Source organism: Scatophagus argus, chromosome 3 (assembly GCF_020382885.2).
Source record: "Scatophagus argus isolate fScaArg1 chromosome 3, fScaArg1.pri, whole genome shotgun sequence".
NCBI classification, from domain to species: Eukaryota; Metazoa; Chordata; class Actinopteri; family Scatophagidae; genus Scatophagus; species Scatophagus argus.
Window position 1 is genome coordinate 8,575,088 of NC_058495.1, and position 14,780 is coordinate 8,589,867.

The following is a 14,780-nucleotide window of genomic DNA, read 5'->3' on the forward strand; positions in this document are numbered from 1 at the left end:
TCAACCCACAAAGACAAAGAGAGTGTGCTTGTTTGGAGAGGGAAACTGCCGAAAATGAGGCTCTCAGCTTACAATAGGGTCTCCAGAGCAGCAGAATGCAGATAGCAGTACAGTAGGTGAGAAGAATGATTATTAAGCCGATCAAAGGGAGCGCGCCGCTGCTAATTGCTCCCGTAATGTTCTCAGCACTGTACTGCTGGATAAGACTTCTCTCCCCAGAGACGCCGCAGGGATGGGCACACCACACACAAACATGCACGCACACACACGCAGAGCACTTCATATGCAGCATCAACTGATCTGACTCGTCCTTGATCCTCCCCTGTGGAGACCAGTTCATCTGTGATGAGCTGCAGTGATAAGGGGGAAATGTCCACCAGGAATTGCACTGGTGAAATAGTGTGGGGAATGCAGAGTATTCAAACCAACTGGCTACATGGCTGACACCAGTGATGGAGGGACAAACAATTCCACTTAACAATCACACACTGTGGATAAACAAGGCCACAGGATTGGTGCTAATAGGTTTCTAAACTGATTTTATTTAGTTCTAAAATGATTTAAAATATCAATTAATTGTTCAAGTAATTCGTTCAGCAAAATTACCAACCATTAGTTGGTTTCAGCTGTTCCAGTTGTGAAGAGCTGCAGCTTTTCTCTGTTCTTTGTTGCTTTAAGTTGAATATCTTAGAGAGTTTGAGTCTGAGTCTCTGATGGTGGGGGAAACCAGAGCACACTGCCCCAAAAATCTTCATATAAAACATTAACAGAGTCAGTGAAAATTTTAAGAGGGAAAGTGTTTACTTTTTGATCGTAATCAGCCTACTGTACTGGCACCGGTTGTGTCAGCTATGAAAATATGCATTGACCGGTTGACCGGAAGTATATGCTTGTTCTTGGATGTGGATTGGAAGTAGTTTTGTTCCACAGAGAAATGTTTGTTCCTTAGCAGGTCGTGGGATCAGTTAGATTTCCACTGTTTCTGTTTTCTTATTTATGTGATGATATACACATTTTTTCCAGTTTACTCCTTGGGGGCATTGCTAAACTGTGAGGCAACACTGAAGCTATATCACAATATGACAGAAACAAGCAAGTAAAATTTGTGATATTAGTACCAGAGAGGCTCATGCTCGCTCACGGAAACAACAGAAAACACAGAAGACAATAATAGCCGGAGGGAGGCTTTTCCTTTCGACAAAGGGGGGGCTGTCATCGCCCTGATCCCTGAGCCTTTAAATGCCCTCCGGCTGTGCTTCTGATAGTGAATTCAGAGAGGAACAACATTTTATTTTCTCACCATTTTTCAGCATCTCCATCAAAACCACAGGCCATCACATGTCCATGTGGGCCACGAGACTGTGACGCTGACTTTAAAATGGCGGACTGGAGGCTGGCATGTTGGCTGAGAGGATAGACTTCAGCCTCACTTGCCCAGGCTCACTTTATAACTCTGTGTCTCGAGAAAGGTTGTTGAAAGGTTACTGTCAGTAACATATGCACAGTCAGCTGAGGCCTGTCTACTGTCTACTTTGTGTTTCTGGTAAAAGTGGTCAGTTGTCCTCAGTGCTTCAGAAAATAATGTTATAAAATGTTATAAAGTGTAAGACAGAACTTTGTAAGATATAAATTTAAACTTTCCAGCATTTGGAGAATAATTAACCCTTTAAAGAAATGTTTCTTTTTTAATAAAACACTTTAGATAATTTATTGTAGAATTAGACCTCATTCATCCTTCAGGTAACTCACGTGTTCAGTCACACACTGAAAGAATGTAAGAGTCTCATTTTGTGCCTGTTTTCATTCTTATCAGTGTGACATTTCTTTAAATGTACTGGACAGTACAGCGCATTACTGTGTAGCTGGGGGAAAAGAAGTCAAGTGTGGCGGTCACAGCATTGAGTCCTACCTGGCAGACGGGCGGTGGATTAAAGGAGGAATTTAGAGTAGCTGTGACAGACGGAATCACTTGAACTTCAACTGGGCCAAACACCACAAAACACTTTGCCAAAAGATGAAAGGAAAGCCAGCAACCTGAACCACTGCTGTTTGCTCCTGAGACAAAAAAAATAGTAATTTCTTTTTTTCTTAAATATTTGATCCAAATCCATATCCAAATACTGTCCTGTAGGCAGCTCTGTGCTGAAATACTGAAATTATCTGAAAGCTCCTGTAATCATTAACAGTATATTTATTTATTTATTATATGTATAATGTTTGCTTTTTAAAGCTCTTTGTACAAGTGTTGTGTCCGTGTTCCATTGCACCTGAGCTGCTTCCTTGTCCCTCCACGTGCCTCAGATCTGCCCCTGTCAGCATGCTGCATGCTTCAGTTGTATATTAAGGCTGTCAGTCAGAAAAAAAAACTCTCCTGTGACAAACACTGTGGTTCCACTTGTGTATGTGACTGACAGGCATCACCCAGGAGATGATTAATGAGACACGCGCGTCAACAGAGAGGAGGATGCTCGGAGACATTCAGGAACTGCTGAGACAGGGTGAGGAGGTCAACCAACAGGACTCTCAGGGAGCCACACTGGTAAGACTTTGTGCTGTGCTCGTCAAGATGAGACCAAATTTTTCTGTGGATGCCAGTTTTTGAGCCTCGACAAAGTCCGAAATGCAGCCTGCAGGCAGATTAGGTGAGCCTTCCAAACCGAAGCAGTTGCTGATCATGTGCTGCCTCTACCGGGCCAGTCGGCGGTCAGGGGCCGCACACTGTGAAACAGAATAGTCAGTAAGGTAAGCTTTTCAAAAACTGGGAATAACCACAACCGTGAGAGGTTCTTGAGTATACAGTTGTAAAAAATATTATGCTGATGGATCCAGTAGTGTACAGGATGAGCTGCAGACAGACACACACATCAAATTATCAAGAATCACAGGTGTGCACTGAGAGGAAAAGGGAAATGGGGTATAAATATTCAGGGGACCATCTTTATTATAGATTCACCTTTTAATGATTGAACACTGACTCATGAGACTCTAAAACCCTTAGAGCTAATCAGGCATTTAGGGCTTCTAATCTTCTTAAAGGCAGTTCAGCCGTATGAAATGCTCAACAGATATGAAAGTACACCATCAGTCATGAATTAAAAAGGGTGCAGTGAGAGATTAGAATGAACCTGTAATATTACATATGTATGCATTGGGGAAACAACAGCAGTTATGGGAAACAACGGAGAGTCTTAAAAACGAAATTTCACCATGGATTGGATGACCTGACCCAGGATCAGATTGGAACAACTTAACACTACTCATAATCCATATTAGTCGTTTTAGAACTGGTGACTGAGGTGGTCACGACCATCTGAAATGAAACTCAATCCACCATCAGCCTAATAAATAATCATGAAGGATAAAAACAGACGTCGATTAGGAATAAATGACTGGATTTGAACAACAACTATGGCACCAAAAAATGAAAAGTCAAACAATGTGAGTGTGTCTGTTACTGCCACTGTAGGTTTGCATCTGTAAGGTAATAAAGCAGCACTGTGGTGACCTCGATGCTTCCTGCCAGAGAGTCTGCTTGGGTGCTGTGGGTCCAGCCAGATTTGTTCATGTGCTCGTGTCAGACAGTACGCTCTTGTATAGCTTGTGGATTCTGTTCCTAGAAGGATTATGAATGGATTTTCCTCCACTCAATAGCAGTAATAGTCATCTTAGTCTGCCCTGTGCTCTTGTTGTGCACCTTGTAGGCTACGAGACACAAAGACTTTGTCAGATGCATTAGAGACAAGTCATTTATTTTCATTTAATTGGCCTAGTGTGCCTAATAAAGTGGTCACTGAATTTGTTTTGTTTAGAATCTCCATGCCCCGATCTATTAAAAGTCCCCAAAAATCTGATCTCTGATATGTATATATTTATTGAGGGAGGAAGAGAGAGAAAGAGAAAGATTAAAATAGCTTTGGGACATTACACGGTAGTAGCCCAAAATAACCCTGTTAAGCTTTAAAGTCTTACCACAGATTGTCTGATTGAGCTGCTTGTCCCCCTGCTTTATGCGTCCTGTTAATCTTCATTCGAGCATGATGAAGCAAACTAGAGCATGCCTTATTAAAATGTCTGGCAAAGAAGACAGGAAGAGACCAGGAACTGGTCGGAAGTTATGTAAGATTAATCTTTTGTTTTTCGCTGAAATACATTTTGTGTTTTTTGTTTTGATGTGCAGGAACAATGATCTTCATCTCTTGCGGTTGGAAACGGGTTTATCAAACTCTGGGAGGAGAAAGGGGTTGTTCAGCGATTTATGAACTTATCTCAGTTTAATCCAAGTGGTACAAGAGAGTGATAAATTAATTCAAATGGGAGAGTGCAAGTAAGGAAGTCCAACTTGCAGTATGTCCCTGTGACAATCTCAGCAGAAGACACATAAAGATAGTTCAGTTTTCAGATAGTTCAGAGGCGTTACTCTTATCTCTTTGATTATTTGTAGGAAACATCTAAAATCATTTATCATGTTCAGTAACTGGGGAGATCCTGTCATTTCAGTCAGGGTTAACACACACAGACAGACCCGAACACACTCACAATCACACCCGCTGGCAGTTTTTCCAGTTCAGTTCACCAACGTGCCATGTCTTTAGACTGTTGGCCAAAGATTGGAGAAGACAGGGAGAGCTTATCCCAGCATGCTTTGGGCATGAGGCAGGGTACACCCCAGACAGGCTGCCAGTGATACAGTGAGAGGAAACTGAGATGTTCTGAGGAAACCATTGCAAATACAGACACACTGTGCATACAATATGGGATGTGAGCAGCATGACTGTATGAATGGCAATGTCAGTCGGTCCATCACTTTTCAATTTCAAGACTTCATAGATCCTCTGAGTTTTCCACTAGCGGCGCCATATTTTTGGTCATGAGTGAAATACATTTGGAACAGACTTTTTTTCTTCCATGTTTGCAGTTGTACTCCCGTGTTAACTGGCTTTAAATTAAGCCAGCGGGTGGGGTGTTATTTTGCAAAGATACCGTGGTTGGTCAAATGATACAGAAACCTCAAATTGTTTGCAGCGTTTTGAAGAGAAAAGTAACAAATCCCCCATGGGCGGAATACCATTCTTGGAGATGATGCCCCGCAGCAGTGGGCCTCATTTATCCTCAGCATCAGCCAAAAGGCAATAAAACCAGACGGACCCGAGACCTCCAGGAACTGATAGACCGTAACATTCCTGATATGTCCTCTTATTGTTGCAACTCAGATAAACATCCACTTATACATGTGCAGTACTCCAAGATCGGGGAGCCATTGACGTAACTGATGTGCAGCGAAGCCTGAATTCGGCCCTCACACACACCGCTTTCCAATTACTTTTTGATGTCTTGCTGTAGATACATTTGCTGAGGGTTATGAACGCTGTGAACTGTCACTGAAAAAGCTGGTTCAAAAGGACAAAGTAGATGATCTTTCCCTGTATTCATGTGGCACTGTGCTCCCTCTCCTGCTTTCTAGGAGCGAGATAAAGAACAACTTTGTGCTAATTTGCTGCAGTTTGTATGTCACAGTGTATTTCCATCAACTAATTTGTTTGAAGTGAAAGTCTTGATTCCTCTTGGTGTTTTCCATTCCTCTGACTGCAGCAGCATTAGATTTATTTCAGAATAGTAACAAAATGATGAAAATCACTGTCAAGTGCATGTGTCTGTTCCCCCGCAGTGCACAAGGCAGTGATTTTCCTCTGCCAGTCATAGTGCATTCAATCCGAGAAAATTTCTCGCCGTCTTCAGTAACACTGCAATGTGGATAAGCTCACGTCGTCACCGGTTTCTCAAACTCAGTCCTCTTAAGTGATGGAAGTCTTACTAACTTGGTTGAGTAGGGTCTAAGTTTATTGATATGGCAATGAAAGAGCCCAACCTGAAAAATCATCAGGTCTTATTCCTGACACAGATGAAATGAAGGCTGACATTGCCTTCATGTAATGTGTGTATGTTTCTCAGACAGAGTCACAGTAATTTGCACAATAGAAAAGGAAAATGTCCACAGAAAACCCGCAATATAACACAGGATACACTTATTGAGACTAAAAAAGGGGTTTGCTCTTCTCAGCTCCTGCTATAATTTTTCTCTTCATAGTGTTAAACCAGTTGAGCGGTTCAAGCAGGACCCAGCAGCCAATCAGGTTGAAATGATGCCAGCTTTCTTACATTGTTGGGGACGTAGCTTGACAAAACTTCAGTGACTGAAGGTGCCCAGCGGCTCGCCCACAGCAACAGACATAAATATCTTCAGTCCTACATTATTTTTTGGCATCTAAATTGTGGCTATTGTGTGTAATCTACAATGTATTTGTTGCACAGAACACAATCTATAGCAAATCCTGTGAACTGGATAAATCTAATCATTGTTCCTGCTCTGTCTTTACAGCTCCACATCGCAGCAGCAAATGGCTACTTGCAGGCTGCAGAGCTGCTGCTGGAAGGGGGAGCTCGCATGGACCTGAGAGATTCAGATGGATGGCAGCCTCTTCATGCTGCAGCATGCTGGGGTCAGGTAAGGTAAACATAACAGGAAGCAGGAAACAGATAAGCGCACACAAGGTTTGTGAAACCATTAACATAATTAGTTGCTGTTGTTGTTTCAGATGCAGGTGGCGGAGCTGTTGGTGTCTCATGGAGCCAGTCTCAATGCCAAATCCTTCCTAGAGGAGACACCCATCGGTAACCCCAACACTTTTATCAATGTACCTGGTGGGGGGTGAGAAAATAAAAGTCTCATCTCAGCTGGGCCTCCATCTTGTTCAGCCAGTGCATGTTTCACTTTATGGGTTTGTTCTGGTTAAATGATGATTTCAGTCTTGTTAATGCAAATCTTCGTTGTGATGTTTTTGTCAGCTTTTACGTATTTTGCAGTCTTGATGGTAGGTAAATTATAAAATGGTCATATTTTACATTACATTAAGTATAGTGTTAACAGATGCTATTTCAGACCAGCAACATTACTAATGAGAATAACAAATCTGTCTAAACAGATTCATTTTATAATCCTGATTTGGTTCTTCTATTTGTAAGAAGGGTAGCAAAGCACACCAGTTTCACTTTAAAATGAGCTGACTTCTTCTGTCCTTCATCCTTCTAATTTTAAGATCTGTGTGAGGATGAGGAGTTCAGAGCCATCCTGCTGGACTTGAAACACAAACACGACATCATCATGAAGTCACAGCTCAAACACAAGACCTCACTGTGCAGGCGGACATCCAGCGCAGGCAGCCGTGGGTAAGTGCTGACATCTGCTGGTGCTACTGCTGCTACTACAAGTGGTGTTAAACAGAGTTTCTGGAAGTGTTTTCTTAATGTGCACAATCTAAACTTTGTCTTTTCGCAATTGGATCAACCTCCCTTAATCTCCAAATGTAAAATTTGAAAAGTATAAGCAATTCTATACAGAATAATGTAGAAATGGGTATTGGACAAATTGCTTTACTCACATGGAATAGCATGTTTTTGTTCCTGCTGACTCCCTCACTGGAAACTGCTGTGTCCACAGAAAAGTGGTGCGGCGAGCCAGCCTGTCAGACAGACACAACTTGTGCCGTAAGGAGTATGAGACGGAGGCCATCGTTTGGAGGGGAGGCAGAGAGGAGGAGGACGAAAAAGAGAAAGAGTCTGATCAGGAGAACAACCAGGTGGTCAGTGTGAGTCTTCAGTTTATTTATCTTTATCTTTGTTTCTAGTTTCATAGATAATGCAAATCTTGACAGCTGAACATTACAGTTTGTTAAAGTTTTGAAAAGTGGCTTTTGAGACTCCATCCTCTGTTTTGTGGTATATTTTTTAACTTGCCAGACATATGACCTGACAGAGATATTTTTAGAACCGCTTGAAAAGGGTTTTTAAATATCAGAAATATAATTATCTCTCCCACACATCTGCAGTCTGAATGTCAGATTTTGGCATAGGTGTATCAGAGCTGTAGATGCTTCCTTCAAAGCAGCCAGACAGGAAGAAACCCACAGTGGAAAAAACAATGCAATACAATCCTCCTCCAACAGTGGAGTGAATAGATATGAGTGCAGCATAAAAGAGGACTAGAGTGCTATGGGTGCTTTTCCTATGATGGAAAAAAAAAATGCTGTCTTGCTCTGTGCAGTCTCTATTGCTAACACAATTAAGCTTCCACTCAGTGACTGCAGCAAATGAAGACACTTTATCAACAGATTATCAAAAGAGAAATGTAGGAAGTCATGATCTGAAATGGAAGTGCAATGATGGTGGAAAAAAGCCCTACAAAAGAACTCCTGGCTTACACTGAACAATGATTTCAGAGAGGAGACTTTCTCTTTATAGTAGCTTTATGTCTCATTTTATTTGAGCCTGACAGCTGGGGCACCAGATCAAAGATATCTGATCTCTCCGCTACAAGGTCGAGCCTCCGTGTATTTAATCATCCAAAAGAGAAGCCTTATAGTGGGATTAAAGTAATCTTTATTGATGTCCTGCAGGTCAAGCCAGTTGTAGCTGTGGAGCTGCCAGACAAGCCCAAACTGCCGACCATCCTCAAAGATGGCAGCGGCAAACAGAACGGCCTCATCTCCACGACGACGTCCATGCCGCCGCAACAGCCTTCCAATGGCAACACGTCATTGTCTGATAAGGGCGCGCTCATCAACACCCAGGAGGAAACCTGGCCGAGAGAACGCGCTCAGACTCTGTCGGAGCTCAAGAAGCAGCGGGCTGCCGCCAAACTGATGAATCACCCCTTGTTCAACGGTCACCTAGGTAACGGCTCCACAGACTCCTTCACTGATGCCAAAACCAACTCTGAGGACCCCCGCATGCCGCTGGTGTCTTCCAATGGCAGCGCGGTTTACTACACACCAGCCAGCGGTGACCCGCCCCTCCTTAAACTGAAGCAACCAATAGAGGAAGAGCAGCCGAAGGTGAGGACCTGCTGCTGCGTGTCATAGCTCCCCGGTCATGTGACTGTAGATTGAACAGGAAGTGTTTGCACAGAGAGAAGGGAAGTGAGGAATGGGCTGTAGGAGGGAGGAGAGGAAGGAAGGAAAAAGGGAGTGTTCCTGTCCTTTCCCTCCCCTCCTTTAAGCTTCTCCCGCAGAACATGGCTGGCGTAAAGAAGGCGCTGAAACTTCCCCTCGTACCTCCCCACCACGTGACTCCTGCTCCCACAGGGGAGAAATCCTCCCAGTGCAGGCATGTTTCAAGTGTAGCAGAAAGGAGAAGACGAACTGGATAGAAAGAGTGCAAGTAGTTGCTCTCCCCGTGCAATTTCGAGAATCAAGGTGTGGACAGGTTTTTTCTAAGGTTTTCACCTGGAAAGGTTCAAAGATTTTGAATCAGGGAAAGCAGAGAAGATCTCACGGTCCAAGATGCATGTTCCACCCTCACAGATGAAGATGGAAAAGAGTCTTTTTTAATGAATCAAACAGCATTTTCAAACAGGACAAGCTCGCATTGTTGTTAAGTCACATTGTTCAGCTTTTTTCTTTTTTTTTTTTTCCTTTGTCAAATTTTTGGCATTTTCAGATGTGTAGGAAGGCCATTGCAGAACAGTCCAGATGTATTGTGTTACATCATGTTGCACTGGAACACATCAACAGTGAAACGTAGCAAAAAGAGAGATTTGTGACATCTCTTTTGAAGTAGCTATCACATTAAAATGCTGTCTGCATAAGTAAAGGGAAGGAATGCCATAATACAGTGTTAATATATACAGAAAGTGTACTTTTACAGTGAGAGATGGAGCAGGTGAGAGTATTGTAGTGTATTCTGTCTGCTATACTTCACCTCATCACGTCGAACCTGAACTGACGGGTCGTTCTTGCACAGTCCTCTTTGTGCTCTCTCGTTTAGATACTCAAGCAGACGTGGTCGAGGATTACTGTACATTTCTTTATTTATGAAATTAATGTAATGAGTAAAAAAGAAAAAAAAAAAAAAAAGGTAAACATTATGGTTTCTAAAGTTGAGTGTATTTATTATTTGGATGGCGTGTGGAGAGTGTGAATGCAATATAAGATGAGCTGGGGATTCTTCCAGCAAAGCACCTTCTGACATGGAAAATCAAATGTTCAACTGATGAAGCGAAGTAAGGGTTACTTATGCTATGTGTACACGCTATCAAAATCACATAAACAAGCCATTGTATAGGGATGGATTTCACATTTGTGTCACTACAAATAACAGTGTTATTTGTTTGTTTTGTGGTGTGTTGTTTTTTTTTCTGGTGGCCATTGTGTGGCTTTATTTTCTCCTAGTCACTGTATTTGTTAACAGAACTTGTAAATGTTATGTAATCAATTACTAAAAAGTACAGTTTGAGTTTTCTGAAGATACATGTGGACGCTGTGCTTGCCTCAGTTTTCTTAGAACAGAAATCCACCCTTGGATTTGGTGCCCACACAACTATGTCAGGTGTGTTTTAATGGGCTCAACACAAAAATCTAAACTTGCCTGCTTAAAAACAAGTAGCAGAAGCAGTTTTTCTGCTTAATTAAAGGAGTACTTTGACATTTTGGGAAATATATTTGCTTGCTTTCTTGCTGAGAGTTACATGAGAAAATGAATAGCTCTCTTGTATGCTTAATATGCAGCTGGAGCCAGCAGCTTAGTAGAGCATAAAGACAGCATAAGGAGGAGGGGGAGGGGGAGGGGCAGGTGGGTGGGGGGTGGTGGTGGGGTGGTGACAAATAGCCTAACAAAATCTGCCCACCAGCACTGGATGCTCTCTCGGCTGGGTAAAGTAATTTTCCTGAATGCTTAATTTAAATTTTTGCCATGAAAAAGTGAGACTTAAAGGTGCTAGTAAGCAGATTTCTTTTTCTTCTTCTTCTTTTTAACTCAAGACAGGCTATCTGTTTGCTGCCCAAACGACAAACAGACAGACAGATAGATGTGAGCGTGGTATCAGTCTTCACATCTAATTCGACAAGAAAGTGAATATGCATATTTTCCAAAAATACTCCTTTTATCCAATAACAGCTCTTCTAATCTCCTTGTGAGTGCCAAAGAGTCTTCCATGATTTAAAAAAAAAAAGTTTGGGTGAAGACCTTCTTTGCCGTTACAGAGATTTGTTTGTTTTCTGGTGGCCAACCCTTATAAACGTGATTTACCCACAATGCCGCTACCACTTTATCCCCACAACATTGGCTGTACAGTGTCAAATATTTGTACAGATGCATTTGTAAATATGTTTGTATTAGTATCCCCTCATCTGTTTCCCATGAACTGCATTTACATGTCTGTGTTGTTACGGTTGAACACATAGAAAAATACAATTACCCACAGTGATGAACAGTGTTAGCAAACATTTGGTTGCCAAGAGCGAGCCGTGAGTCTGTGTAGACACCCCTTAGTAGTCCAGCAGTCGTAAATCTCTCTGTAAAGTTGAGTGCGCCCAGGTGTCATCACCATACTCGATATTTTCCCCCTGCTCTTGTAGTAACTGGTGTCTGCGGTTGATTATTTTTTTTTTTTTCCCTGTGCAGCAGTCCTTTTTTTAATGTCGTGCCCTCATAGGAAGGAGTTTGTCTGTTTTTCAGCTCAAATTGGGGAAGGAAGTTAAGTCACCATCAAAGCAACAGCTATATCCCCTGCTTTGGTTTCAGAAGCGTCTAAGGCAGTGACGTCGTCTTGTTATGAGTCAGCTGAAATTCACTGGAGTTGCTCAAACTCACATATGTCTGAGTTGCTGCAGTCAGTTACAATTAAATCTTATTTTTGCTCCATATTATGAAATTCAGTCTGAATTACTGAATCATAATTTTCCAGTACAACCGGGTCACTTTTAGTCAGAAAGGGACAGTCGGCTGTTAAAATGTATCCTGTGTTCTCATTGTGTACAGAGGTCAAAGCTTGTGTTTGTCTGCAAGCCTCGTTGTCTATAAAGGATAAAATTATAAAGACAAAAAACTACTGATTTTGTAATTGCTGGAATATATTGATGGTTGCATTAACAGATTTTGAATAAATTGTATATTTTGAGAATTTTACGTGGTCTTTTCTTGATTAGTAAAGCTCTTGTGTGCCGCGAGACACAGTTTTACCTGTGATGAGCCTTTGCCAGCATGGACCCGAGCAAAACTGCAGAACAGCTCTGGTCCCAGCTTCTCAAATACGAGGGTCTGATGCTTTTTTTTGGACTGTTGGATAAAAGAAGACATTTGAATTGTCATGGCATTTCATAGAGCAAACAGTTCACTGAGAAAATAACGAGTAGATGAAAAGCAGCAAGTGGATACAACACTTGTATGTTCAGAAAGCATTTTCTTCAGAATGTATTTCGACACCTTGTCGCTTAAGTCAGATGAATATACTGTATTCGTCTGACTTTGTATTCCTGTATGAAGGTTACTAATAATTTCTTCCACCCTGAGACATCTGCCCTATTTCTACAGCTCCTTTTTATTCTGAAACGGGCAGAGGCAGGACCGTCCTTCACCACACAGCTGTCAGGGTCTTGGCCCAGCATCAACAGCTTCCTTCAATGATTTTCTGTTTTTTTTTTTTTTTTTTTTCCTTCTCTACGCTGTCTTTCTGAACTTCCTCTCATTCAGTGACTGTGGGGTCAGCAGGGTCAGTATTTCTACAGGCTGCACCCAGCAGTCATTGCTCAGACACACAGCACAGTTGGCTTAGAGAGACAAAGAATGAAGACAGTTTAGAGAAAAAGTTTTTTCAAAGGTTATTGTTTTGAGGGATTATTTTTTTCAACCTACAGGGATCTCCCACCATCACCGTTTAACATACTGTATGTAAATGTCATTCAGATTCTCCAGTGATGATTTGAATGGAAAACAGCAGCCACTGTCTCAGTTTCTTCAGTCTTAAGTGTCGTTGCTGTTGATTTTATTGGAGTTTCTTCTTGGCACAGATGTAGTTCTCTGTCTTTTATAGAGAAGTTCATCAGTTTTTTACAGTACATCAGGCAGTCACATAAAGCAGCACTTACTGGTTAATAAGTTAGCTTAGGGTTTTAAAAACAAACGACTGACAGATATATCAGGTTACAGTTTAGCTTCGAAATTCCTTGAGTAAATGTTTGGAGAAATCAGTTGAGGATCCCTGTGGGCACAGTCAGTATGTCTAAGACATAAAGCCGGAGAGGAGGACAACAGTGCTGAAAACACATGATCCAGACTGCATTAACCTCCTCTGTGTGACTTAGCTTTGCTATTGTGCCTGAGCTACACTGAGTCCAGGCCAGCTGGCTCCGGTCCCAGTCCTTCAGTCCTCTTCACTGAAGGGCGAAGTGGATCGGTGCCAGAAAGAGCAAACAGACACATACTGACAACCCTGCTGGACACATAAATGGAGGGATGGTGATGGAAGGCGCTGAGGAGCGGTCACGAGTGTGGAGGATAAAGTAGGAAAATGAACCACTGCCAGGAGTGGCTGAGACACTGACGGCCATAATGGAGGGATGGATGGAAAGAAGGGATGTTTGCGCTGGCGACATAAAGAAGGCATGCAAATGAATGGTGAATGGCAGGACTGAAAGTGGGCCTGAGCTGTGAGGAGCACACAGCTATTGACCATCCTGCCAACTTGTTAGAAGGAAGAGCTGCATAAAAAGAATGGATGGATGGAGGGAGGGAGGGATGGCTCAGTGGATCAGAACGTCTGCCTGGTTCCCAGGATCTGTCGGACTTAACAGGTGTCTCGTTAGATCTGAATGTCTAAGTGGAGCAAGTTGATGTCCGCCTGTGTGTCCGACTGAGGAATTTCTACTCAAAGATCAAAGTTACTTTCTCTCAGACATGAGACACCATGCCGGTGCAACAGCTACTGACATCAATGTTTCACTCAGGATGAATTGCAGTAACGATGATCTCCTGATTTTAAATCCTGCACCATCACCAAGTCAAAGTTTGAATTTGTCCCATACTTTTATTTTAGTCCATTATCCTGCACCTGTAAACCTAATGACAATATGATGAGCCACAGCTGCTGTTTCTCACCGCTAATTGGCTAATGTTAGCATGCTAGCCCTCTAAATGAAGATGGTGAATATGATAAACACTGTACCTGCGCTGTGTGAGCATGTTAGGGCTGACTCTGTGAGGGGAGGTGGCTGCAGATTCTCTCCTCTGATATTCACGTCAATATTTATTGAATATACTCAAAATCACATGAAATATCTGACAAATCACAAACTGTGCTCCACTGTTCTATCAGGTAAACACTTTCATATGAGTCGAACAAAAACTTAAATTACTAAATTAGTCATAATTAATTTTAATTACAATTTGCAGGGAATTTACAGATTAGATTTTGTAAACTAAATATGTTTCAATTTTTACAATTTAGCTAAAAGTCTTAAGATAAAACCAACCTTAACCCTCACACAAGCAAGAAAAAAAGATTTAGAAATACTTACTGAAATCATTCCCAAATCAGGGCGTTGTAGGACTGGGAGATGCCACTAAAGAGATCCAGCGGTTGGAGTCACACAAACAACCTGTCAGCATAAAGAAATAAAGTAGAAGAAAAGGAGGAAATGTTACACTCCAGTGACAGTTAGACTTGTTAATCAACCTGATTAACCGGTTGTCTGAGTGTGTCTCCAGAGCTGCAGAAATGCCTTACTTCTTCAGTGTAACCAATCCATCCAATCCATCCAGTCCACCAATACAGAGCATTGAATAAACAGCCAACTGCTGGAGTCATTAAATAACTATGGATGTGCAGTTTACAGCATGGCCTCATCCCACTGCACCACAACGCATGATGCCCCACATATTCACAACACACAATCATAAGAAATATGATTGTGTGAACTTCCCTCAGGATCAATAAAGTATCTATCTATCTA

General features: G+C 42.0%; 1 protein-coding gene and 1 long non-coding RNA gene across 5 annotated transcripts in view; one reads left to right on the top strand and one right to left on the bottom strand.

The window, feature by feature from the left end:
• Window positions 1–11,953, top strand: part of ppp1r16b (protein phosphatase 1, regulatory subunit 16B) — a 74,329-nt gene extending 62,376 nt beyond the window's left edge. For all 3 annotated transcript variants that reach the window (XM_046383217.1, XM_046383219.1, XM_046383218.1), the window contains exons 6-11: window positions 2,415–2,539; window positions 6,377–6,502; window positions 6,594–6,669; window positions 7,095–7,224; window positions 7,496–7,643; window positions 8,451–11,953. In XM_046383217.1, coding sequence (XP_046239173.1) covers window positions 2,415–2,539; window positions 6,377–6,502; window positions 6,594–6,669; window positions 7,095–7,224; window positions 7,496–7,643; window positions 8,451–8,915 — 1,070 coding nt within the window. In that variant the 3' untranslated portion in view covers window positions 8,916–11,953. The remainder of the gene's footprint in view (window positions 1–2,414; window positions 2,540–6,376; window positions 6,503–6,593; window positions 6,670–7,094; window positions 7,225–7,495; window positions 7,644–8,450) is intronic.
• LOC124056108 lies at window positions 2,577–14,541 on the bottom strand. 2 transcript variants are annotated; one of them, XR_006842952.1, is made up of 4 exons: window positions 14,346–14,541; window positions 12,013–12,108; window positions 7,437–7,534; window positions 2,577–2,718 (listed from the first exon to the last, which is right to left on the bottom strand). It is a non-coding gene; the product is annotated as an uncharacterized LOC124056108 (long non-coding RNA). The 2 variants fall into 2 exon arrangements; XR_006842951.1 differs by lacking the exon at window positions 2,577–2,718 and adding an exon at window positions 6,496–6,696 and having other exon boundaries at window positions 14,346–14,540.
• Between the last annotated feature and the right edge of the window lie 239 nt (window positions 14,542–14,780).